Source organism: Triturus cristatus, chromosome 9 (assembly GCF_964204655.1).
Source record: "Triturus cristatus chromosome 9, aTriCri1.1, whole genome shotgun sequence".
Lineage (NCBI taxonomy): Eukaryota > Metazoa > Chordata > Amphibia > Caudata > Salamandridae > Triturus > Triturus cristatus.
The window spans coordinates 236,016,763-236,041,675 of NC_140592.1; the positions used below are offsets into that span (position 1 = coordinate 236,016,763).

Genomic DNA, 24,913 nt, shown 5'->3' on the forward strand with positions numbered 1-24,913 from the left:
CAGTATTTGTTGATGCACATTTCAGCAAAAATGTACTATTTGAGAATGAACTGTATGCAAACTTTAGAGCCCTGACAGCCGATTTTGCCTTACTCGTTGTCAACATGGTTGAGATATCCTGGCAGTGATGGTGGGACGACGGCGGTCTTTTGACTATGCAATCGCCAACATCTTAATAGGGTGGGTGGACCACAAAGCCGGCGGGCAGGAAGACCGCCGAAAAAGCCACGGTGGGACCCGACATGCCAAAATCTAAATCAGGCCCACAGTTAGGAGCAAAAGATCCATCCTGTTGCAAGTGTCTTTCATAAATGAAAGTGTCGGGTGAATGATTTTGGACTCATGGGTATAGAACTGGTCCTGGTGGATCAGATCTGATGAACTGAGAACAGACAGTTGCCTAGTTTGTTGGCTAAGAAACTGGCCTTTTGGAGCCTCAGAAGATATGGTAGTTCCTATAGATATATACTCATATGGCTGAAATCCCTTGGGATATGTTGATTCAGGATGGATATTTTATAACTTTTTTACAGGCTACATTCACCACCATTGTGGCCAAATTAAACATCATTCTTCTCCATCATGCTTACAGAAGGAGAACAGGAACTTTTACCACTGGTTTGCAGGATTGAAGTGCACGGAGTTCTAAAGCTAGCAAAAATATGAGGTCTGACAAAATCCAAAAAAGCAGGGATGACCACACAGCAAATGCAAATTTCTCACATTCATCCACTGTGACCCTTGCAATCTAAAGCCACAAAACCAATCTGTATTGTCATACAGTATTGGAGGATGGAGACACAAGTCCAGTTTTTTGGGTGAAAAAAGGCATTTGATCATTGATCAGGCCTGAGACACACTGCGTTGATCATAGTGGGTAGGCACGCAAGCTCTATAATGCATACATGCCTACAAAAAGCCCAGACGTGGGTCTCTTGACTGGGGAAGAACGTTTGATTTATTCAGCATTCTGTCCATTACTTGATGCCGCAGCAGATTCTGCCCTAAGTGGGATGGGTATGCCCAGACATGGGTCCCTTGCTCACTGTGCCACTAGATTCAAGCTAGCCAGGCTATGAGGGGTGATATACCCTGAAACTGGTCCCAGGATACTTGTTTCCAGTCCAGGGAGGATCTGACTTGGCGGTTCAGGCTGAACTGTTCCCATGAGGAGCAGGGTGAAGACTGATTTGCATATGGCTAGATCCAAATTGGGGTGGCGTAGTGAGCAAAACAACTATGGATCTAACCCAGATCTCTTGACTGGGGAAGGATGTTTGATGTATTCAGCATTCCGTCGACCATTTGTTGCTGCAGCACTTTTCGCCCTAACTGGGATGGGTATGCCCAAACGTGGGTCCCTTGCTCATTGTGCCACTGGATTCAGCTAGACTGGCTGATGAGGGCGATATACCCCGAAACAGGTCCCAGAATGCTTATTTCCGGGTTCGACCTGGCTTGGCAGTTTGGGCTCGAATGTTCCCATGAGAAGCAGGGTCAAGACTGATTTGCACATAGCTGGGTCCAAACTGGGGTGGCGTAGTGAGCAAAAGAATGAGGCATATAACTCAGATCTCTTGAATGGGGGAGAATGTTTGATTTTAAGCATTCCGTCAATCATTTGTTGCCGCAGCACTAAATGGCGCAGACACCATTTCGGTTTTTTTCTATATACTTATTCAATGGATTGGGAAATATAAAACAAAAAGTAGAAGTTGCACAAAAGAGCCTTCAAGGTGGATGGGTTGGTAGAAATGTGCTGCCTAGTCCTCTGCCAGACAAAAAATAAAGTAAATAAAAAGATAAAAGGACTGTGGGATGAGGAGGGGGCATCAAGTGGAAGCCGGTGTGTTGGGTGGCTGCAGCAACAGGCAGCTGTAGAAAAGCCTGGTAGGTAGGAGGGAATGCAGTATCGAGGGAAAAGCTCACGAGTCAGAAAGCAATGACTGAGGTGTTAGAAGCACACGGCTGAACACAACACAGAAGGGGCAGGGAGAAGGACACAAGCGAGAGGGAGCAACACCAAGCACAGAAGAGGTGGAGAGAGAAGTACATTAAAGAAACAGCTAACACATGCACGCTAATGAAGTGCTTAACCAACAAGAAAAGGATAGTGCCTGAAGAGTAAACAGGAAAAGAACACACGTAATGAGGCTACGTTTTAGGGGAGGGACAAACACAAGATGATTAAGGAAAGCCCAAACAAGCTAATGAATAGAAAGCAAGCAAATTAGTGGCAATAAAGCCAAGTAACTGTAGGCACTGGGTTGGCTTAAAGCTGACTTTAGGTCTTTTCACAAATAGATAACTTGTGCTGTCAGATAGGTGAGACCTAAAACAAAACAAGCATTTGCAATGCAATAGGTCTCGCATTTGCGAGAGTTTAAGCTATTGGTATTGTAAATGACAATGCCTTTTATTTATGTTTTTAAAAACAATAAAAGGCATTGTCATTTACAATGCCAGTAGCTTAAGCCAAATGCAAGACCTTTTTTTTAACACACATTTGATTCATTTTCAAGTTTCATATGGGCACATCAGACAGTGGTTACAGCTTCTTTTCAACGAATTGCATGAACAAGAATTCCAAGTTTTGGTATATGTATGTGTTAACAGATGTAGTCATTGCAATATATTTCTTGTATTAGTATGCGTGATGAGAGGCTTACATGCAGTAATCAAAATATACTTTCAAGGTAATTAATGTTTATAACTCTAACTGCAACCTTCCCCCACACCCTCCCACTAAAAAAGAAAAACCCTCCCAAAAACATGTTAAAAAATGCCTCTATGGTTGGAATGCCCAAATTTTATAATACATCCTTATGAGGTGACGGGGCTGGAGCGGTAGCGGTCGGGGGGGGAGGGGGGGGGGGGGGAAATGGGAAGGGAACAAGAGGATCCAGGTCGGGGAGGGGGGTAGATGATCAATTCAACATATAATGCCCATTTCTAATAGGTGTCCGGACTATTAGGCACAGGCTGAGACCACTAGGGGGCTGGGGGGCAGGGCCCAGATATGCCCTCAATCTTCGGGATCAGCTGCGGTCTTTGACCTGAAATGTTCTATCAGTTGGGTCCATGCCACTAAAATCAGCTTTTTCCTCAGTTCCCTATACTCCTCGCCCTGCAGCGCCTCTCTCTCGGCAGTACCCTTATGATAACTTCTTCTCTCCACTTTCCCTCGCGCGTCACTGCATGAGATTTCCAGCGCTGCGTGATTAGCCTCTTGGCCAGCATCAAGGAGAGCCCTGTAAAGTGGCGCAGTACAACCGCCTCTTTGGGGAGAGGGGAAAGACCCAAGAGGCAGGCCTCGATAGTGGCCCAAGAGGAGCGCTCAGTAATTTGAGTGAGGCCCTGCGTGATTTCAGTCCAAAACCTTTTCAGAGAGGAACAAGCCCACATCATGTGGATGAAGTCAGCATCGAGCCGGCAACACAGAGGACAGTCTGAATATGCAGTCGGGTACATGCCACATATCGCCTGCGGCGTTAGGTAAGCCCTGTGTAGGATTAGCAGCTGTATAGATTTAAGTCGGACATTGCGGAAGACTCATCTAGGATCTGCGCCCATTCTCTGTTAGTGAAGTCCCTGGCTATCGCAGTTTCCCACTTCTGGCGAAGGGACAATAGTGAAGTGTTTTACAACAAGAATGTTACCAGTTGTTCCTCAAAAGAAAGAGAGGAATGGAGGTGAATCGATAAGAGAGCCTCATAGGACTACATGTACGTTATGTGTAGAGTGGGTAATCCTTTTGTTGGATTTTAATGCCCTCACACACCCTTTCAGGTGTCATGCTTCATCATCTGGGCCGCTCCTCGTCGGGCCGGCGGTGCAATGCCCGACGGGCTCCCTAAAAGGGGCACTTTATCGGAGTTCTTTTAATCCAACAGCCGTTTGGTGAAGTGCGGGTGTGGGGGCCTGATTATTGTAGATACGAAAAAGTGATTTAAAACAGGGTCGAGAGTACCGATATAGGAATTAAATTTTATTCTAAAGGTCTCCTTCCCTGATTAAAAGGTGCGTGTGGCACTCGGTAGAGTGTAATGTCTCTAATTAGAGTGCATGAGATTGGTGGTCAACATGTTTCTCGCTCAGAGCTCGTGCGCTCGCGATTCGTCAGGACCTATAAAACTATCTACAAAAAAGGGGGGACTATACAAAATCTTGGTCTCCTAGTCACAATGAGTAATGTGAAAAAATCATTAAGCTAGAATACCTGTCATGGTCTTGTGCTACCCTATTCAGTAGGACTGCAGACCACAACAGTACTTAATGGACTCAGCGTGAGCCAAAGAACCTCTAAAAGTAGGTATCTGCCCCGCTCACGCTGCGTTTCTAGACCTACCCGAGCCACCGAGTGGCTCGGGTAGGTCTAGAAACGCAGCGTGAGTACTGTTGTGGTCTGCAGTCCTACTGAATAGGGTAGCACAAGACCATGACAGGTATTCTAGCTTAATGATTTTTTCACATTACTCATTGTGACTAGGAGACCAAGATTTTGTATAGTCCCCCCTTTTTTGTAGATAGTTTTATAGGTCCTGACGAATCGCGAGCGCACGAGCTCTGAGCGAGAAACATGTTGACCACCAATCTCATGCACTCTAATTAGAGACATTACACTCTACCGAGTGCCACACACACCTTTTAATCAGGGAAGGAGACCTTTAGAATAAAATTTAATTCCTATATCGGTACTCTCGACCCTGTTTTAAATCACTTTTTCGCATCTACAATAATCAGGCCCCCACACCCGCACTTCACCAAACGGCTGTTGGATTAAAAGAACTCCGATAAAGTGCCCCTTTTAGGGAGCCCGTCGGGCATTGCACCGCCGGCCCGACGAGGAGCAGCCCAGATGATGAAGCATGACACCTGAAAGGGTGTGTGAGGGCACTAAAATCCAACAAAAGGATTACCCACTCTACACATAACGTACATGTAGTCCTATGAGGCTCTCTTATCGATTCACCTCCATTCCTCTCTTTCTTTTGAGGAACAACTGGTAACATTCTTGTTGTAAGTCTCACTGTTGGGGCACTTTACCAGTTTGGACCTCCTACTCCCTTGTGTGAGTGGAAAACGCCCCCTTTATCCCTCTTATTTGAAACCTACAATAGTGAAGTGCCCATATGTGCCCGTATCCCCCAGTATAACCATCTAACCAGAAGGCTCCCATGGCCCATTACGTGAAGTGACTGCAATAGTTGGAGGGTAGGGGGGCTTCTTCTGGTCCACCAACCAGTGCCGGTGTATGAAATGTGTGATTGCAGCATGGGTCAAGAACAGCGTACCTGGAACAGCATTAGCTTGATCAAACACATCATGGGGCATCAAATTTCTGTCTAAGAATAAATCGCCCACTGTCTCGACTCCGGCCTCTGCCCAGCTCCGTAACATAGCAGTGGATAGTAATCCCCGCAAGGTTGGTAGGCCAAAAAGTGAAACATTTGGGGAGTATGGGGTGGGTATTTTGGCATATTTCAATGCCAGCTTCCAATAATGGAGTGCTATATGCAGAAGGAAGGGAGGGTCTCTTACCCGTCCTTCACCAGGGCATAGTAATGCCTGTAATGATCCAAGTTTTAGCCGCTCGGGAGAGTAACCGATTTCGAAAAGGTTATGGCCGGCCAGCTAGTATGCTAACTATTGCAATTGCCTGGCTATACAGTATGCCTTAAAATCCGGTGCCCCTATGCCCCCTTTGGTGCTCGGCAGCTGCATTTTGGCAAGGGCCAATCTATGTCGACCCGGCCCGCAGAGCAATGACGCTAGTAATGACAAATGCGAGACCTATTGCATTGCAAATGCTCTGCTAACCGTGTGATTGATAAATTAGTGTGAGAAACAGGTATGCAGTTTATGGTTTTCGATAAGCTGGAAGCTTTGGACAGCTCAGCAGCTCTGCAGTTCCCCTCTTTGGTATTTCTTATGATCACAGTCCACTAAGCTGGTTACCACATTGGTCCTGAGCAGGCACATGTTGGAGGGAGAGAGGTGGGTTAGGCCAGCTCTGTTGACGTTTGGTGTCCATGTCTGTGCGGTGGCGTTCAAGTGTGGAAAGAGGTTTATCTGCACTACAGATCATCCACATTCAGCACCAAGCAAGAGCGCACTGCCTCGGACGACAACACTCAACAAGTCTCTGAACAATAGGGGCAATATCCATCCTGTGCAGGGAGAGGTTTCATAGTGCAGACCGGCTGTACCAAAGCACTGCCAGCGCCGACATGTTATATGTGGCTGCTCCCAATGTGGTTCCAATGAGGGCTTGAATAAATCACGCCTATTCAAGGGAGGGAGCGGGGTTGGCCCTGCTGCCTCCTGAACAAAAACACACCGCCCACCAGACCCCCAAACCAGAAACAGCACGAGGGAGAAGTCCTCAGTCTAAAGTAAAGGGGGCACCCTTTGTGTTCAGTGAGGGCTGAAAAGCATTACGAAGCCCTCCAGAACATAACCCGGCGAGCGATATCTCTTCACAAATCAAGCAGCAATCACTAAAACGTGTCTTTTTGGTTATCGTATGGGTATATGCATGATTATGGTAACTACTATTATACACAAACCCCAGTATGAAGAAGGGGAGAGACTTTCAGTGAACACATAAATAAACGTCAGTGTATGCTGCATAATAGACTCATATGTGATTGAGGCTCAAGTACAAAAAATCATTTCACAATGCATTGCCCTTCATTTAAAAGTCTGTTGCTAACGCCATGAGGCAACCGAGGCATCTTGCTCCACTATATATAACTTTGAACTAACCCTATGAACTTGACAAGTTCGTTTCACATGCGGCATGCGTTTTAATGTAGAGGTAAAGGAGACCATTACAAATCATGCGCTTCGATGCGATCTCAAGGGAATGAAGCGCTATATAAATGAAAGTACAATGCAAGGCTTCCAGTATTTTAAGTTGTGAATGTTGCAGCCAACTAAACAACACTGATGCCAAGTTGTCCTACGAAAATGACGGCATAGCTTTACGACAACTGACAGGAAAAATAATGAAAGTGAGTATGGTGTGCTGAAAATTAAAACGAGAAGCACCCGCCGTTTTTTCTCAGGAGCAGCTTCTTGGGAGTGGTGTGGGCGGTCCGCCATGTAAAACAGAAAGCGGATGGCGCGCTGAAAAAAAATAAAAGTGAAAGTGGGCATGGCGCCCTGCAAATTAAATCAAGAAGCGCCCGCCATTATTCCTCAAAGGCAGCCTCCTGCAAGAGGTGTGTGCGACCGCCATTGTAAGACAGAAAGCGCATGGCGTGCTGAAAAAAACGGGGGGCGGAGGGTCGCTATGCTAAAGCCTGCTTTAAAGAGGCAGTGCTGTGTCATTAAAGCAAATAGTGCTCACAAACTAGATAAAGCAGACCTTGTAACAACACAAGTAAAAAGTCCAGTCCTCATGGAATGTTACAAATGCAGACAAGGTGGCACAAAGGAGGGACTACTAAGCCTATTCATGAATCAATCTCAATGAGTTAGAAAGGACATTAACAGGAGCCAATTGAAAAGATGTGCGGGAAATGGGCGGAGCTTCAAGTCCATTCTTGAATACAGCATGTCACGCAGAGCAGCGCATGTGCTGCCTAGGCTCGACCTAAAAAAAGATAAAGCCAAATTATGCAAAATAATACAGAAGTATAATGTTACTCATGGATCATGGAAAAAAAAAACAAAGCTGGTTGAAGCAAAAAAATATAATTTAAATTAATTGTTTTACATTGTAATTTTCACAAATTTCCATGATGGAAAACATGTTTAAAATATGGTTGTGTTAGTAAGAGCCCAATTTCCTTTCGCTGAACCACAAGTCTAAAAAAAGATATGTATTCCAAAATACCGGAATGTTGCAGTACTGATATGGCACTGCTGGAAGGATGTTCACAATGCTGGAATCTCACAGCACTGATGAGAAACTGATTCAAAGATGCTTTGCTGGAGTCCTACAGCACTGATAAAGACACTGCAAGGAGGAGGCTCATACTGCTGAGTCATTCTGTCCTAGATGATGGACAAGGGCTATACTGAAGGATGCTCATGATGATAGGTCCTGTACCAAGCTGGACACAGTTGGAGGAAGCTCACACTGAACTATTACAATTACAGGTCTTTTCTGGTAAAGGTCATAACACTGGTATCCTAGAGCACTGACAGAGGAATGCCTGAGGAAGCGCCCTCGGCGGCTGTGTTATAGCTTCGAGGGAGCAGCACTGGAGGAAACTTGCGCTGTTGGTTTGCTGTGTCACCGAGCAGGTTCTGCAGGAGGAAGTTTTAACTTTTGTAGTCATGCAGCTCTGACTTGGCGGTGGTGTAGGAATTTCATAATGCTGGCAGGAAACTGCAGATATAAAGTTCATAGTGACAGGCCAATGCTGGATGCAAAGACTCTATGACACAGGGAGCAGCTAGGCATTGCTGGAAGAAATCCGACACTGCCTTGGTCCAGTAGCACCAACACCGCACTACTGGAGGAACCACTGTGCTGGTGTCCGATAGCACTGCACTGTTTGCAGTAATATCGCAGTGACACAGGGCACAGCTGGAAGGAAGCATACTCCATTAGGGCACTTACAGGGATCACTTACCGTGACTCCCAACGAAGATTCACTCCAGCCAAGAAAAACATGCATTCCTAAAAAAAAGTCTTACATCATAAACTAACAATGTTGATATTGGGAGAGAGCAGGCAATCATACCATCAAATTTCCTTTGGCACTCTCAAACCAACACGGAAATACCTCCAACTTTAGAAATATTTCCCATTTTTTAAATGTTTTCCATTTACTTTTTTTAAACTTGGACACTACAAATAATTTGCTTTAAACCAGTCGACGATTTGAATCCAGTTTATATTTGGAAAAAATTGAGGAAAACACAAAGTGTTTGTGATGAATAAAAAAATTCTAGGTCTCTTTTGTTATGGGCAGACATTGTAATGCTCTAAGTATGATTGAGAAAGAGTCAAATTTTCAAATTCCAAACAGTAATATTACAAACGCGTTTTGAATATCCTGTAATCTTAGCGTGTTTTTCTTTTAAAGGCCTAGAAAGGTGTAGGGGAATCATTCGTTCCTACGGACTGATTTGCTAGAAACGCTTATATTTTTCAAAGATGATGGTACATGAATAGGTCTAAATCCAGGGAGTGTAAGCAAAATCAACAACACTTTATTTACCACAATTGTCGAAAAATGATGGTTGGAAATGACTCATTAAAATATATACTTGTTTTAATAATGTAAACAACGATTGATCATCAACAGTTAGATATGCAGAATCCAATCTGAACTGCACTCCAGTGAATAATTCCTTTAAACCAGGTGGGTCACATGTAGGTTTCGGAGGGCCGGATCCTTACCAAATTTATTAGGATGCCCATAGAACATACATTTACACATAATGAACCAAATTTGAGCTCAAGTACATATCAGTGGGCATAATGAAAATCTGGCAAGGGTCTAGCACAACTGGCCCTATGTGGGACACCTCTCCTTTAGAAAATAGACCAGACAATCTTTCTGGCTATAGAATTGATCATAAAGCCTAATTCTGCATTGTTTTGATTGCTGATCGCCTGTATTTTTATTCCTCACATTAATAACAGTTTTGAACACTCTGTCTAAACCTTGGTTATTACTACAGCAACTAAGCCTTGACGAATAATTTCTGTTTTCTAAAATATTAAGACAACCATTTTTTAATACCAGTCATTGTCAAGACCTCCTTTCAATACAATTGGGTTAAATAAAACTTTGAGTGTTGTTGATTTTGCTCTCACATGCTAGATGTAGACCTGTTCCTGTGCTATTAGTTTTAATTAATTTCTTTACATGCTTTCTTCAAATGAATACATAAGAACTAAGGTTTCCCTTCCACAAGGCATACCAGAGTTACCTAGACGACAAATACAAGACCTTGGCATTGAGCAAATCTCCAGAAACAAAGAATTTTTGACACCATATATTCCAAAATGATACCTGAAAAAAACTCAGCCAATCCATTTCAGGGCACAACCTAGATTATAGAACATATTTACTCACAATCTCAGGACAGCTCCAATATACATCGCTTCAACAGAAAAGTGTCTAAAAAACGTCACATTGGTTCCCGCTAAATAAGTTAACAATGGTTACCCCAGTGTTAGGCATCTGCCACTCAATTCTTAGATTTCGGATACTATGTTACTTTTATTATAACTTAATTCTTTGAGGTCTTTCATCTGGATCTACACAGTGCAAGAAGATCATCTCGGACACAAGGAATGGAATCACACCCAGCAGTATTTTGACATTTTTACCATTATGCATAGTACATACCTGTTATTTATTTATGTTAATGTTTATTGAATATGTAAAGTGCTCTGAGATTAATTACTTGATCTGCACTATATAACATTACAAAAATAAACAAACAAAGCCCTGCTGTGGGGATCTCAAACCATCAGGGCACTGTTAAGGTGGGTGCAAAATATCATGGCACGGGCATTGCACGGCTGAGAGGCCACTTTGACAGGGCACTGCAAGGACAAAGCCTACACTGGGAAGGAAACTACAACTTAGGGAGCTCACTATGCCATAGCAGTTCTGTGAAAAATGTAGCACACTGTTGGGGCACTGCGGGAGGGCTATCACAGTGCAGGCCACGGCTCAAGGAAGCATGCCCTGACCAGGCCTAATTGGGCATGAGCTCACAGTGTCACAACAGAGCAGGCACGCGACAGGCACTGGACAGGAAGGTAACCTCCTTTTCTGGGAGAGTGGTAGCACCACACCAGTAACCGCGGAAATGCTGTTTTAATCAAAAATATGCACAAAATATATATTTTATTATTGAAGGGCCAATCTGCCTGCATTACACGTGGGGGGGAGGAATGAAATTAAGGTATACTTCAGCAAATTCGAGTAACCTGTTTGTCAACACATGCTCACTTGCAGGATTTCACCTTTGTTTCAGCTATATTCGCCTTCCTAAAGGCTACATGCCGCTATAGGCTGGACCTCTTTGCAAACCCGCAGGACCCGCCTACACTTGTGTACCCTTCATTCGCTTTTATAGGATCACTCTCTCAAATATTAAACTTAACTCTCATTCACCAGCGACCGGTATGGAGGAACTTCATAAACTGAATGAAATAAGTGACGCTTCATATGAAACAATGAAAGTACAATCCGAGTGCTACAATTGTATAGTGACCCTTTATAGTATTCTAGAATCCTGCAACATGAGACAGACCCCAAAAAAAAGTACAACATGCAAATACTTATTTACACTTTCACACAGCGGTGAGTATTCTATAAGTAGTATTTTCCCTCAACGCTGAAATGCATCAAAGTTATCAAGTTGTTACTGGGAGCAAAAGAATGTCTTTTCGGGGCATGTTGAAAAGATATTCTGTATCGTATGGTGCAACTGCTGTTAATGTATCATTTAAAAAGTTCACAGATTTGCTATAACAAGTCCTTTTTCAGTTTCTTTTCATATGCAATTTCAGACAGGGGTACCAATATACAATGACCTGAACAAAGTGCTCCAGGTGTTGGGTTTTCATTTACAAATTAATATACTCTGGCACTTTTCAAATTCATCTCGCCTTAGACTACAAATCACAAAATGTATATGGTCGATAAATGAAAGCCCAGGACTGGATGACTTTGTCCCCTGTGTTTTAGGTCATATACTAGATCCAGCCGCGGCCGCTACAGGTAAGAGCGGTGGGCGAGGTGAGGGGGTATTTCGAGAGATGACCACGAGGGAAAACTAATTATTTATTTTATTTTCCCTCGTGGTCGTCTCTTGAAATTCCCCCTCGCCTGGCCCCACCGCTCTTATCTGCAGCAGCCGCGGCTGACTAGATCACTGTATTTCTATTGCATTTCATTAAAAAAAATTATGTTGCTTTGTATAGACCCATACAGAATTGCAGGTTTAAGCCCTTTTTTGATGCAATTCCATGAAAGTCCTTTTCGGATAGACCTTTCTTGCAAGAGTTGTCTTATTTCCTCATCTAGATGTACAGCAGATCCAAGACTGACCCTGTGAAGAACATGCAAGATAACATTAAAAAGTAAGGTTTCCACAACTCTGGTACAATTGCTCAAATTTAAAATGATGGTAAAGCATCACATTCTTTGTATTGTATTTAGAAATAATTCATCATGCATGCGACAGTCAAAGAATAAGTAGGCAGAGGCGTTTTAAGGCATAGGCAAAGTGGACAATTTTCCATGGTCCCTGGTTCCAAGGGGACCCTGGTGATGTCATCTTTCACTCACTTGGTCTCACCTTTCTCCATTTCTCTACCAGAATCTCGATTTACCAACCTCTACTTCTGACTCTCTGTACCCAGTGTCATTTTAAGGATTTTAGGCCCTTTAACAAAAAAACATACTTTAGCTGTTTTTGTTTAAAAGTTTGAGTATAATTCAATATTGTTTTGTCTTGCAGGCCTGAATTCGCAGAGGATAGGTAATAAAATTTAAAGTTATTCTGAAAAAGGGACCCAAAAATATATCCTAGCTGAGACCTCAAAAATCCTTAGGCAGATACTGTAAGCAGTTACTAATTACACTTTTATTGTATTGTAGCATTTGTCTAGAGTTTCATACACCTATGTGGGACACTGTGGTGCGTTTTCAGACAGGTAGTAGGTTACACTGTGGAGGAGCAGATAGTTTGCAGTGCGTATTTTTTCTTGTATTGTAAGGCGTTGGAGCTCTTTTTCAGCGAGTAGCATGCTACTCCAGACCCATAAAGGATTAGTGTTGAATTAGTATAGTGAAATATGAAAGTAATTTGAGTGGTTGATAGGTTAGTTATTTGGATTGAGAAGGAGAGCGGAGGGATAGAAGAGGGATAAAGATTCACATATATATAGTGCTTGTTACCCCTGATAGGGTGTTGAAGCGCTTTTTTGGCAAGTAGCACGCTACTCCGCAACCCATAAAAGATTAGTGTTGAATCAGTATAGTGAAATATGACCTGACCCTATATTGAAAACATTTTGATGTTAGTTGCAAGCAGTGCTTGAAATGGAATACAGAAAAACTGTCACTCACTGTTTGAGTACTTGTTTGCTCCTGAGAGGTGCTGGTACTCTTCAATTAAATGTTGCAGCAGTGCAGAAAAATGCAGGTACTCTCCCTTTCAGATTAAAGAAGTGCAGGCACTCAGCACCTGCATATTTAAAGCAGTGGGTGTGAGTAAGCTCTTAGCTTGTTTTCCGTCATGGAGGATGAGAAATGGGCGCGCAAAATTCAACTGAAATGGCAATTAGTTATAATTACAACACCATGAATCAAGGGACTACCCAAAAAATTAAAATACCCCCCCCCCCCCACTTGGAACCAAAGCTCTGTGGCACCAAACAAGTGAGCCTCAACCTCTCTACAAGAGCTACCTTGTTCTCCTCTAACCAAGCATCTAATCATTCATCCTTTCATCTACCCGTTGATTCTGTCATACAGTCATTCTTTCATACATCTTCAGTCTTTCACTAGTACATCCATCCATTGGCCATTTCATCAATCCATCCATTCACACATTTATCATATATGCATGCATCCATCCACACACCCATTCACCCATCAGTAAAGCCTTTAATCCATCAATTGATCCTATTGACCATCATTTCATCCATCCATTCAATGTTAATATTGAAAACATCAATGCGAATGTTTATATTAATACACTCGCATATGCGAGCGAAATCACATCACTATTAACAAACTCGTCCGTCATGAACTTCTCTATCAACCCCAATTCAGAAATACATGGTCAGACATGCTCTGCGACATAAGCATGAGGTTACTGATTGACACATCACAGGTGGGGTGGCACGTAGTCGGAAGACAAACGTGCGAACAGGAAACTCAGGTCCATCCCCCAGATAAGCGCAGCAACACCACAATGTTCCAGGGAGATGAGCCGCAATAAAGCACACTTGGCAGGAGGAATGCACACACTCCCAAAACATCATAACGTCAGCTGCCACACAAAGTTAGGAACATATAGCCAATCAGCAGACAGCACACACACTGATCTCGCGCCTCTCATGCTGGACATCTGGACACATTACCCATTAGTCCACATTGTGTCCATGCAAGGTCAAGGCCCACCTGCATTTGTTATCAGGGGCCTTATTTACGACTCCAAGGGCAAGGCCTGCATTCTTTTACCAAAAAAGGTTTGCCAGAAGTATTTTTATGATACCCAAAATCTGTATAAACACGCACTCAGATTAATTGTACTTTGAGACAGTCCTTAAACCCGCTTCTGTAACTGTGCTCTCAGCCTAAGTGATTAACTAAACTGTTTGTGTTTTGCCAAATGATTCTGGTCTAGTTTTTCCAAGATAAATTTATATTCGAGAAACACCAGTCTCTCAGTTTTACATTTACTCCGCCATCCATACTCTCAGATTTCCGTTTATACCATCCATCCTCTCAGATTTCTATTTACTCTGCCATCTTTTCACCCTCAGATCCATCCTCTCCAATTTAATTTACTCTGCCATCCTCTCACCCACCCATCATCTCATATTCCTATTTACTCTGCCATACTTCCATACATCCTCTCAGATTTCTATTTACTCTGCCATCCATCTTCTTAAATTTTCATTCACTCAGCCACCCGTTCACCCACCCATCCATCCTCTTACATTTAAACTTTCTGTGCCATCTTTTCAACCAGAGATCCTCTGAATTTTAAATTTACTCTACCATCCTTTCACTCATAACCATTGATTCTCTCAGATTTCATTCACTCTGCCATGCTTTCATCCACCCATCACCTCACCCATTCATCCTTTCCCCCACCCATCAATCATCCCACCACTCATCTTTTTACCCACGTATTCCCCATTCTGGTATTCATCCTGTCACCAACCCATCCATCCATCCTTTTACCCACCCCTCCATCCTTTAATGCACCTATCAATCCTTTAACCCCATCCTTTCACCCACTCATTCATCCTTTATTCCACTAATCCGTTCACCCACCCAGCCTTTCACCCAGCCATCATTTCACCCAGTCATCCATCCATACTTTCAAACACTCATGCATTCACTCGTTCATCCTTCTTCATTACCTCTTCAATAAACCCATCCTGCTTGTGTTAATTGTGAACTTGTATCTGCAAAGTTGTAGATAAGGCCCATAAATCCCCCCCCCCCCCCCCCCCACCCCGCAACCCCAACCCAACCCCGGTGGAGCTGCTAAAGTGGGAGGTTCACAGCGGCCCTGCCATGAACTTAAAATGAGGGCATGTAGTTGTTTCGGATACCTAGAATAGGGTGGGCGACTTCCGGGGTGTTTTTCAGGCCCCTTACTATCATGAGCCCATCGCTGGGCTCCTGGGTGCGCTCGGCAGCTCAACCTCACACGTCTGAAGCTCAATCTCGCACGTCAGAACACAGCTGCTGCAATTACCTTTGTTCTTCCCCACGTGCGCCAGAAACATGCCCCCCCGGCGCTGTCTCGCGACAGACAACCTGTGAGGGGAGCAGCCGCGTGCGTTTCCTCGCCCGGGGCTGTCCGCCCAGGAATCAGTCAGATCTAATATTCCGCAAGCAGACGCTTCTGTTAGAGACAAAAGGGACGACGCTGCTACAGTTTTCATTGTTGTACCTCGAGGCCCATATGTGTCTCGTGCTGCGAGCAGCCAGTCCCTGCCCTGTTTACAGCTGCCCAGGAGGGCCTGCCCAGAAAGCCCATATGGCTGTCCAGCCTAAGTGCTGCTGGCACATCGTTCTCACCGGCTGTAATCGCGTCCCTCCTGCTTGATAAGCCGCGCACAGCCCCGGGCAGGCCCAGCCTCCTCGAACAGGCACCTCCCACTCTCTAACCCCCGTCCGCCTCCCCGCTTCCTGCCACTGCCTTGGTCCTGACGTCGCTCTAATAGCAGCAAAAGGCGGGTATTTTCTTTTCTAGAGGGAACCCATCTCCTGCTGGAACAGCTTTGAAAATAATATAGTGGCTCCCGGCCTACTCCCCCTGAACCCTCTCTGCAGCCCGGCTGACCTTCCGAGCCCCGGGAACAACCACTGTAAACGAAGGAACAAGTGCAGCGTGCGGCAGCTTCCATCTATCCCGTTTCCTGTACAAAGACTCGGCTGCGGCTCTCCCTCCACCGCACTGGACTCCTGTCATCCGAGGATAGCGGCTTTGGGTGCTCGGTCGCTGGGAGGAGCATGGCCCCGCCACATCGCTGGCTTCCCCTTTATCTGCTCCCGCTATTCTCCCTGGCACTGGCCTCCAAGCTGAACATCCCCAAGGTGCTGCTGCCCTACGCCCGGGGGACGAAAATCAACTTCACCCTGGAGGCCACGGAGGGCTGCTACCGATGGTGAGTGTGGGGTTGCAGGGAGGGCACGGCGAGGTGACAGGAAGCAGAGCGTGAAACCGCCGCAGGCCTGCACTTTGCAAGCCTGGGGCACAGCTCTGGGCTAAAGCGGATAAAACACATCCTATTCGCTTACCCACGTGCTCTCATGTGCGTGCATCGCACCCAGACCAGTGTACGGCAGCTTCGTGCATTGAACACATGCAGAGCTCCGAACCACGTGCTCCGCTTGAACCTAGCGCTTCTAAACACTAGCCCGGCCCCTGAATTCAAGGGTGACCGGGATCACAGCTATTTTGTACACAGCAGAGCTTGCAAGCATGTAGTTACGCATTGTTGCCAAAGCTATCCGACACAGGCATACTTTAACAATCGGACATGTATCACAAACGCATGGAACGGATTGCCGTCTATGAAATGATGTGTGAACCATTGCAGAATTACATTAAGGCAGACAGACAGACATGAGACGGAGAGAAGGCTACACTCGGAAGTAGAGGGTGGGAGGCGAGGAGAGGGGCCATGAATCACGAAAGGACAGGAATCAAACGGAAGTAAGTCGAGGTCAAGTTTTCATAAAGGCTTTTAGAGTATTTCTTAACGAGAAAGCCATCAATCTGTGGATGTAAGCAGTAGAAAGAGACATTATACATAATATCCCGTATACGGGCAGACACCTCAGACATTCAAGTCGGAGGGTACTGATTATTTAAACATTGCCAGCCCTGGTCTGCTATGTGTCACACCTAGAGCAGCACTTTAAAAGATAGCTCGGGGATCCCAGGGTCTGCACTCGGCACAGGGGGCGGTGCAGCAGATGCTTTCTTTAGGAAAAATGTCATTTAACGATCTCCCCTCACTCTTCTGCATATATTCACATAAGGCCTAGCACCGCGCCAGGAGCGAAACACACCTCACAAATGAAAGTGCAAAGCAGTATGTGTGATGAGAGCGAGAAACTACCAATCCCAGATTGCTTTATGCTTCACGTTACGTGGGCCGCTTTAAAGCTATGAAGGCTGCTGGAGCGGCCACTTGTCTCTTTCATCATGCATTTGTGCGGACAGACCACGCCCCTCACCAACATGTGATAGCATATCATGAACGCTGAGACAGCTGACCATGTGATATTTTGTGTGCATGGTGGTTCTGAAGTTAGTATTTGGGGTTATGCGTGTGCAACTGCAAGGTCTTTGCTTTCCTGACTCTTTTTGAGATTGAGTTAAAAAGGTGGGCTTTTTAGGCCATGTGGTCTGTGCACCAAGAGTTCCCTCCTCATGGTGGTTGAGGGCAGTGTGTCTGTCCGAGAAGACCCAAGGCATCGGGTCAGAAGTAGTCGTAGTCACAGAAGTTGTTGGTTGGGCCTGTCAGGTTGTCCCGAGAAATTGGTGCATCGTGGAGTGTGGCGCGGTGTGCCGTCCATGTTGTTGTGTGCTGCTCAGTGTCACCCCGTGGTGTCTCTGCACATTGCAGCTGACCGGTAAAATGGTTTACTTTGCAACAGTTTCGATGGTTCGGCTTTTCACAGCAGAGACCCCCTCCCCCTCCCCCTAAAGAGCAGGCCTGTCAATATGCGTATATAACCGAAATACTTTTAATGGGTCATGCTGAGGTCAGTTTGACAAAAGGCAGCACAGGAAGAATGGGTAGTGATAAAATTATGAACTTCCACGATACTAAATCCACCTAGCTCCTCGCCCGTCCTTTCAACGCTGCAAAACACGGCTACAGTTGCTGTACTTGTGCTCTGACTAGATTCCAGTTGAAAGCTCGTGCTCTCAAAGTAACAACATGCAGACACCGACTCACATATGAACGTGCATCTAGCAGGAGCAGTCTGGAGCCTCGAGCGTCCAGAAGGATGTTGCTAGTACAAACCCGCGCATATAAGCTGTGTCGAGGTGCTTGTGCGTGCGTGCGCCAGTTTGTTTACAAAGTGACTGGGAAGGAGACGCTGCTCTCTCCATAGGGGGACAGGGCAGATGTGGTTTGCGCCCCAGTTAGTAATGTGGAGCGGGGAGTCTTGGAGTAGAGTAGAGTGGTGTACAGTGGAGTAGTGTGGAGTAAAGTGGCATAGAGGGAGTTGTGTAGAGTGGCATAGGTGAGTGGAGTGGCATAAAGTGGAGGGGCGTGGAGTGAAGCAGAGTGTTGATCGTGGAGTGGCATAGAGTGGTGTACAGTGGAGTAGAGTAGTATCCAGCAAAATTGTCACATAAATCCTCTCATTTTGAAGTTGGGGAAAGAATTGTAAAGAGCAAGCTCCCGCCGAAGATGTAGCTGAATATTTGACCTTTGAATGCACAGCAAATGTGTCAAGGAAAGAACATAATTTTAATGGCCTGTTTTTACAGAAAGTGAGCACTCATGGAAGAATACAAGGAGCAATGGTAAACAGGCTATGCTCCACGGGAGGTACAAAGGCCTGCTGTACAGTTTAAAACAAATAAAGCCAACAAATAGAAAGTAAGCAAATGTGAGTTACAAATTACAAGCCACTGGCAGCAATGGTGGATGTATGCCCAGGGAAGCTTAACGGGTTAAATACCTAGTTTAATAATCAGTCATATCAGATATTTGACATTAAACTGAGTTTGATCCCGCTGCAGCTAAGTGTAGTTAGAAAGGTGCTGTATAGTGAATCTTTTAGGGTGAAAGATGCTGTTGGGTGTCAGATGATAGCCAATTACGGCCTACAAGATGTGTATCGGGCAGTTAGGTTTGTCGATTGTGCACTGATTGGGTTTGGTATCATGGATTTAAGTGATGTGGATAATTTTAGACTACAACAGCGGATAGGTATCTGGTTGGCTGTACAGGAAAGTAGGAGCTGAAGAAGTAATATTAGATTGGTGGGAAGCAAGATGGAGGATCAGGAGGTGTGTGTGTGTTTGTTTGTGATTGAGTGCACACATGTCTACTGACAGAAACTGTCCCTGTCTGCAGATTAAAAATTAAAGGAAATGTTACAAAGATATTAGTCCTGTAAGAATCCCAGGGCGTACAGTATAGAACCTGGCTTTTTTTTTTTTTTGCATTCACAGGAATGTATTTGGGGCCCAACGGAGACAGAGGAGCACATGCCAGCATATACCACTTAATCGTGACTCTGCTTACTGTGACTCTGAATACTGATATATAAACTGATAACAGAAGCAGCACTTTCTTTAAAAAAAACTTAGCATCAACTCCCTGCATAAACCACTTATGCCACACTTCATGTGCAATGCCCTCAAGTACTTCAGTGAAGCGCTAACAATCGCAAACCTGCTTCTCCTATGCCACCCACTCCACCTTGTTGTATGGTCGTCCTTTAAACCACTGTCTCTATAAGACCTCACCAACGTCAACTCCCTCAAAGCCACACCACCTATGAAGGTTAATGTCTTATTGTTAGAATCCCCAAGATCCCTGGTTGGCTGAGGTAGGTTCCGCAGGCCAAGCAGGGACCCGTGAGCCCCAACGTTAGGGAAAAGACAGCTCGCCTCCAGAGATAGCCCCTGCTCCACCCCCTTGGTAGCTTGGCACGAGCAGCCAGGCTTATCTGCAAGGCTTAATGTGTAAAGTATTTGCAATTACGCTCACAGTAATCCAGTGATGACACCACAAATAGACTCCACATGAGTTTCATAGAAAACAAGTATATGTTTATAAAACGATATACAATGTGACCACACAATACTAAACCAACATATGCGTCGGGGGTAATGTTCCCCCTGGCCTATTATCATTGAGCTAAACTAAACAATCCTACGTAATCCTAATGTCGTAATATGCAGTTCAATATGCAACAGTCAGATACTTCACAACATAAGAATAATGCAGATCCTAATACGGTTATCTGGCGATTTGTACTGTCACTGTAATGCAATGCGTAAAGTAACAACGTGGTAAACTGTTATGTCCCCTTGATGCAATGCGTAAGGTCCCCCTTCAGGTACTCTGGTTGGAAAAAGCAATGCAAAGTGTAATACAGTTATCAGGCAATTCGTTATGCAAAACTAATGCAATGTGGAACACATATATCTGGCAGTTCGGTATGCAACACTAATGCAATGTGTAATACGACAATCTGGCAGATCGTGGTGCAGTATTCAGACAAGGCGCAACACCTCTATCAGGAAATTTGTTATGCAAACCTAGTGCAATGCGTAACACACCTATCAGGCAGTTCGTTAGGCAAACTAATAAAATGAGCAATACGACAAAACAGTAATACAATACATAAGTTACTCCAGCACAGTTCACGGTGCCTCCGGCGGTCTCTCCGCCACTCATGCTGGCTTGTGGTTAGTCTCCGGCCACAGTTGCCCCCCCACATGGGTAAGATAGAACACAGTAACTGCAGCTTCGCACTTAGGCCCCGGCGCTGCCACTCCCTTGGCACACGGGCCTCAATCCGAGCCGAAGCAGAGGCTTGCACTGCAGAATCGAGAGCGAGGCAGAGAGCGTCTCCCTCCGAGCCCGCGCCCCGCCCCAGGAGTCGACACACTTTACCTGGGGGGCGTGTACCCACTCTCCTCTCTTCGTCCAGCGACTTGGGCCTTCGATGCAATCTCTGACTTTCCGGGCAATGGGAAGATCCCAGGCTGCACACTACACCAGCACTCCGAGTCACTAAGCCTCGCAGGAACTCCAGGTGCACGTTAACCAGACAACTCCTCACAAGGGTCTCAGGCTACGCACAACACATGCACGCAGCGTCGCTGAGACACACTTGATCTTCTTGTGCCCACGATCACAAGGCACAACTTGAGCAGGTGTCGGGTAGTAGAAAGCACACGCACTCCACGTTGCTGAGACACACATTATCCTCCGGTGCCCCGATCACAGGGCACCTCTTGTGCAGGTCTCAGGCAGTAGAAGGTACATGCATACAGCGTTGCTGAGACACACTTTATCTCCCGGTGCCCCCGATCACAGGGCACCTCCAGTGAGGGTCTCAGGCTGCGAACAGCACAAGCACACAGCGCCACTGAGGCACACCCGCTCTTCTGGTGGGCACGATCATGGGCCAATCCACACAAAAGTCTCAAGCTGCCTCCAAGTACACGCACACAGCGTCGCTGAGACTTACTTGGCTCCTCGGTACACACGTTCACAGGACAATCTTCTCGAAGGACTCAGGCTAGACAGAGTACACGCACACCGCATCGGAGTCTCGTTTGGAACTCCCGGTGCCCAAGATTACAGGGCACAACTTGCGAAGGTCTCAGGCTAGACAGAGCACACGCACCCACGGTGCATCTGAGAGTCTTCTCTGGAAACTTTTGTGTTCCTGTGTTTCCAAACAGGGAGCCAGCTCACCCCAGGCCTTTGGGGATAGTTACTTAAGGACACAGCACACAGCACAGTCCTTCAAGCAGGGGGACACAGCACACAGCAAAGTTCCTATAGCCTTTCCTTGGTTAAAACAGCAAACTGCAGGTCAGCCCCAGTTCACACAGCAAGAGCAGTCCTATCCAGCAGTCTATTCAGTTGTTTCTTCCTTGGCAAAGGTTCCTCTTGATCCACGAAGTAGCTCCAGTCTTGTTCACACTTGATCAAGCCATTCTCCAAAGTTCAGGAGCTTCAACTCGCATAGTTATACCCCCTCAATGGCTTTGAAGTATTTGTGTTACAGGGGCACTAACCCCTGCTCAAACCAGTTCTGGGAGCCTCCCTACCAGGGACACCTTCTCCCTTTTGATTAGTGGGGGTCTGGATTCTCAATCACTCAGCAGGAGATGGGACAATTATTTTATAGCACCAGCCCAGGCCTCTTTACCTCTAGGCCTACTCCTCCTCCTACACACCAGATGCAGGTCAGCCTGTGCTGTCTCACCTCCTCCCCTGGGTCAAGCCATTCCCCAGATCCCATCGCTTTCAAATCCAGCCAGTCAATCCACAACCAGGCAGAGACACACAGAAATGTTTAAAGTACAAAAACCCAGCCACTTCTAAAAGAGTGGCTTACAAACACACAATGCAAAAACCATCTTCATAAAAAGATGTGTTATTGCAGGGTGAGTTCAGGCATACTAAACTTCACCTTTCCATCGTAAGCCTTTGGGGAGATAGGCTGGAAAACTAATTACACAGCCTCCTCGTTCTATTCTAATGGGCAAGATGGCCTTTCAGCAGTGAAAACAAAATGGAGATTATTTCACTGCCAGTACATGGCACACACTGTGGTACATGTCCCACCTTTCACATGCACTGCACCCTGTCCTGGGGGTACCCTAGACCTACCATAGGGGTGCCTGATGTGTATGGAAAGGGAAGGGCAGGGTCTGGTAAGTGCGTGCACTTGCCAGAACAACATGGCAGTTTAGGAAACTGCGCACAGGCCCTGCAATGCAGGCCTGAGTTCCCTTTCGATGGCTAGTTGAGTGGGTGGCACAATAAGTGCTGCAGGCCCATCAAAAACATTTGCATTGCTAGCCCTGGCATACATACTGCACTTCACTAGGGACTTTATTAGTAAAGCAAACATACCAAAAATGGACAACCAATCACCATTGCACTTTACACGGGGAACACTTGCACTTTGACACTGTTTAGCAGTGGCAAAGTGTCCAGAGCATCTAAGTTGGTAACACATGTCATAAAAAAGTTCTAGGGAAAAGCAAAAAGTTTATTGAACTTTAGCCAAAAACGGCAAAGTCCCACACTGATACTTCATCAAAGCCCTCTCTGGAGAAGTGGTCTCACTCATCCCTACTCATGATAGTTATCAGTTCCCTCACTCAAGACAACTTTCTACAAACTCAAAAGGAGCTGGATTATCCCAGTCCTGGAGAAAACCTCACTGGACCGTGACCGTGCCAGCTGCCGATCACTCACTCCTCTACCATTTATCAGCAAGATCATTGCTTTTTGTCTAATCTTTACACAACTGTAGTACCATATCAACACCAGCAATTTCTTGTACGACTGTCATTCAGGCTTCAGGACATTCTTTATCATGAAGACCGCTACCTTACATATCGTAAATGAAGCCCCCTTGATCACAGATGCCCCCTTGATCACAGATGAAGAAGACTACGGCCTCCTTATATTATTTGGCCTCTTACCTACCTTTGACACTGTTGATCATCTTATCCTCATCGGCAACCTGAAGTCTTGAATGTGATTAATGCAAAGTGTCCTTCACTCCTGCCTTTCCAATTGACACCAGGCAGTGCACATGGGCACATCCACTTCCCTGAAGATCCCACATCACCTATGGTATTCCCTGTGGTTTCATCTTGACCCTTTCAAGCTCAACATGGAACGCCTTGGGGCTCTATTCACAGATAATTAGACCCAAATGCACCAACACAGCGACAACACAACTGTATTTTAAGGTCTTCTTCATACATCCCATGCCTCAGGCACGCTTTGCACCTCTCCCAGACCTTGATTTCCAGCACCTACTTGAATCTTCACCACACCAAAATGAAGTATCTGCTGTTCACTGCGAACAGCAAGCAACAGTGGGTTCAAACTTGGTTCAGAGACTAGAACCTGGACTGATTTGAATCCAAACTTTTACCTTGTGCCAAGTCGCTCCAATGTATTCTGGATATCCATTGAATCCAAACTTTTACCTTGTGCCAAGTCGCTCCAATGTATTCTGGATATCCATCAAACCCTCAAGGAACACATTCGCAAGACAACAAATAGAGCTTTGTTACAGTTCTCTCTATTAATCAATGTGAAACCGTTCCTCCCAGAAACTGACTTCAGGACCACTGTTCATGCTTGCAAACTCCCACATCTAGGTGCCAGTACCCTGCTCCACAGGTTTCCAGACTCCACTGGTGCCCCTATAATAACGTTCAACATGCAGCACTATAGCTCATCACTGGCCCAAAGAAAAATGACTACCTCTTCTCACCCTGAAAGAAGTCCACCGGGTCACCCCCTTTAATCTGCATCACCTTCAAAACCAGCTGCATCAACTAGAATGCCATCACAAGCACCACCCCTGACTATATGGATAGCAAGCTCACCTTCTTTGTTTGGTCCATGGCACACATCCAGCCAGGACACCATCAGTTTGGAGACAAAGAAGTTTAAAAATGATAGAAAAAGGCAACAATCCTTCTCCATCTCCACAGAATCTGCAACATCTTTGTAACCCTCAAGGCTGCCCCAGCCCTGCTTCGGTTTAGGAAGAGTTGAAGCCACCTCTTTGAAGAACACTACATCATGATGTAGTCGCAGTTCACTCTCTCTTCGATTCCAGCTACCCCTTCAGACACATGTTGACTGTATTTTTAACTTGCACCCTGAACAGCGTTCTGCTGCCTTTCAGCTACATTTCTGCCTTATTAATACCACATATGCACACTTACTACTTTATTTTGATTTTCTACATAGTTGCTGTGTAGTGTCTCAGGATGTTGAGGCAGCTGTATGGTGGTATGTTGCGCTACGGAAAACACACAAACCGTTTTAGTTACTGTTGGTGTAGGACCACGCCAGGATTTCAGTGTGGGTATAAATCAGTACAGTGGTAGTGGGTCTCAGGTTGGCCTCAGATAGGATAAGCTATGCTGAAGTGGTGTTTTGGGTTTTCTGCCAGAATTGTGAAGTCTTGTGTTCTGC

The 24,913-nt window shown here is 45.5% G+C and overlaps 1 protein-coding gene and 1 long non-coding RNA gene across 3 annotated transcripts in view; one reads left to right on the forward strand and one right to left on the reverse strand.

Annotated features, from left to right (window-relative positions):
- Window positions 1-15,786, reverse strand: part of LOC146797668 (uncharacterized) — a 29,516-nt gene extending 13,730 nt beyond the window's left edge. Inside the window, exons 1-3 of one of the 2 annotated variants that reach the window (XR_014968514.1) lie at window positions 15,430-15,771; window positions 13,059-13,176; window positions 9,234-12,036 (exon numbers count right to left, since the gene is read on the reverse strand). This is a non-coding gene — a long non-coding RNA (uncharacterized LOC146797668). Of the gene's footprint in view, window positions 1-9,233; window positions 12,037-13,058; window positions 13,177-15,429 lie in introns of those variants that run through there. The other variant, XR_014968513.1, reaches the window with a different exon arrangement.
- NUP210 (nucleoporin 210) overlaps window positions 15,773-24,913 on the forward strand; it is a 451,814-nt gene continuing 442,673 nt past the window's right edge. The window contains exon 1 of the mRNA XM_085624815.1: window positions 15,773-16,345. Within this exon, the coding sequence (XP_085480941.1) occupies window positions 16,191-16,345 (155 nt within the window). The 5' untranslated portion in view covers window positions 15,773-16,190. The remainder of the gene's footprint in view (window positions 16,346-24,913) is intronic.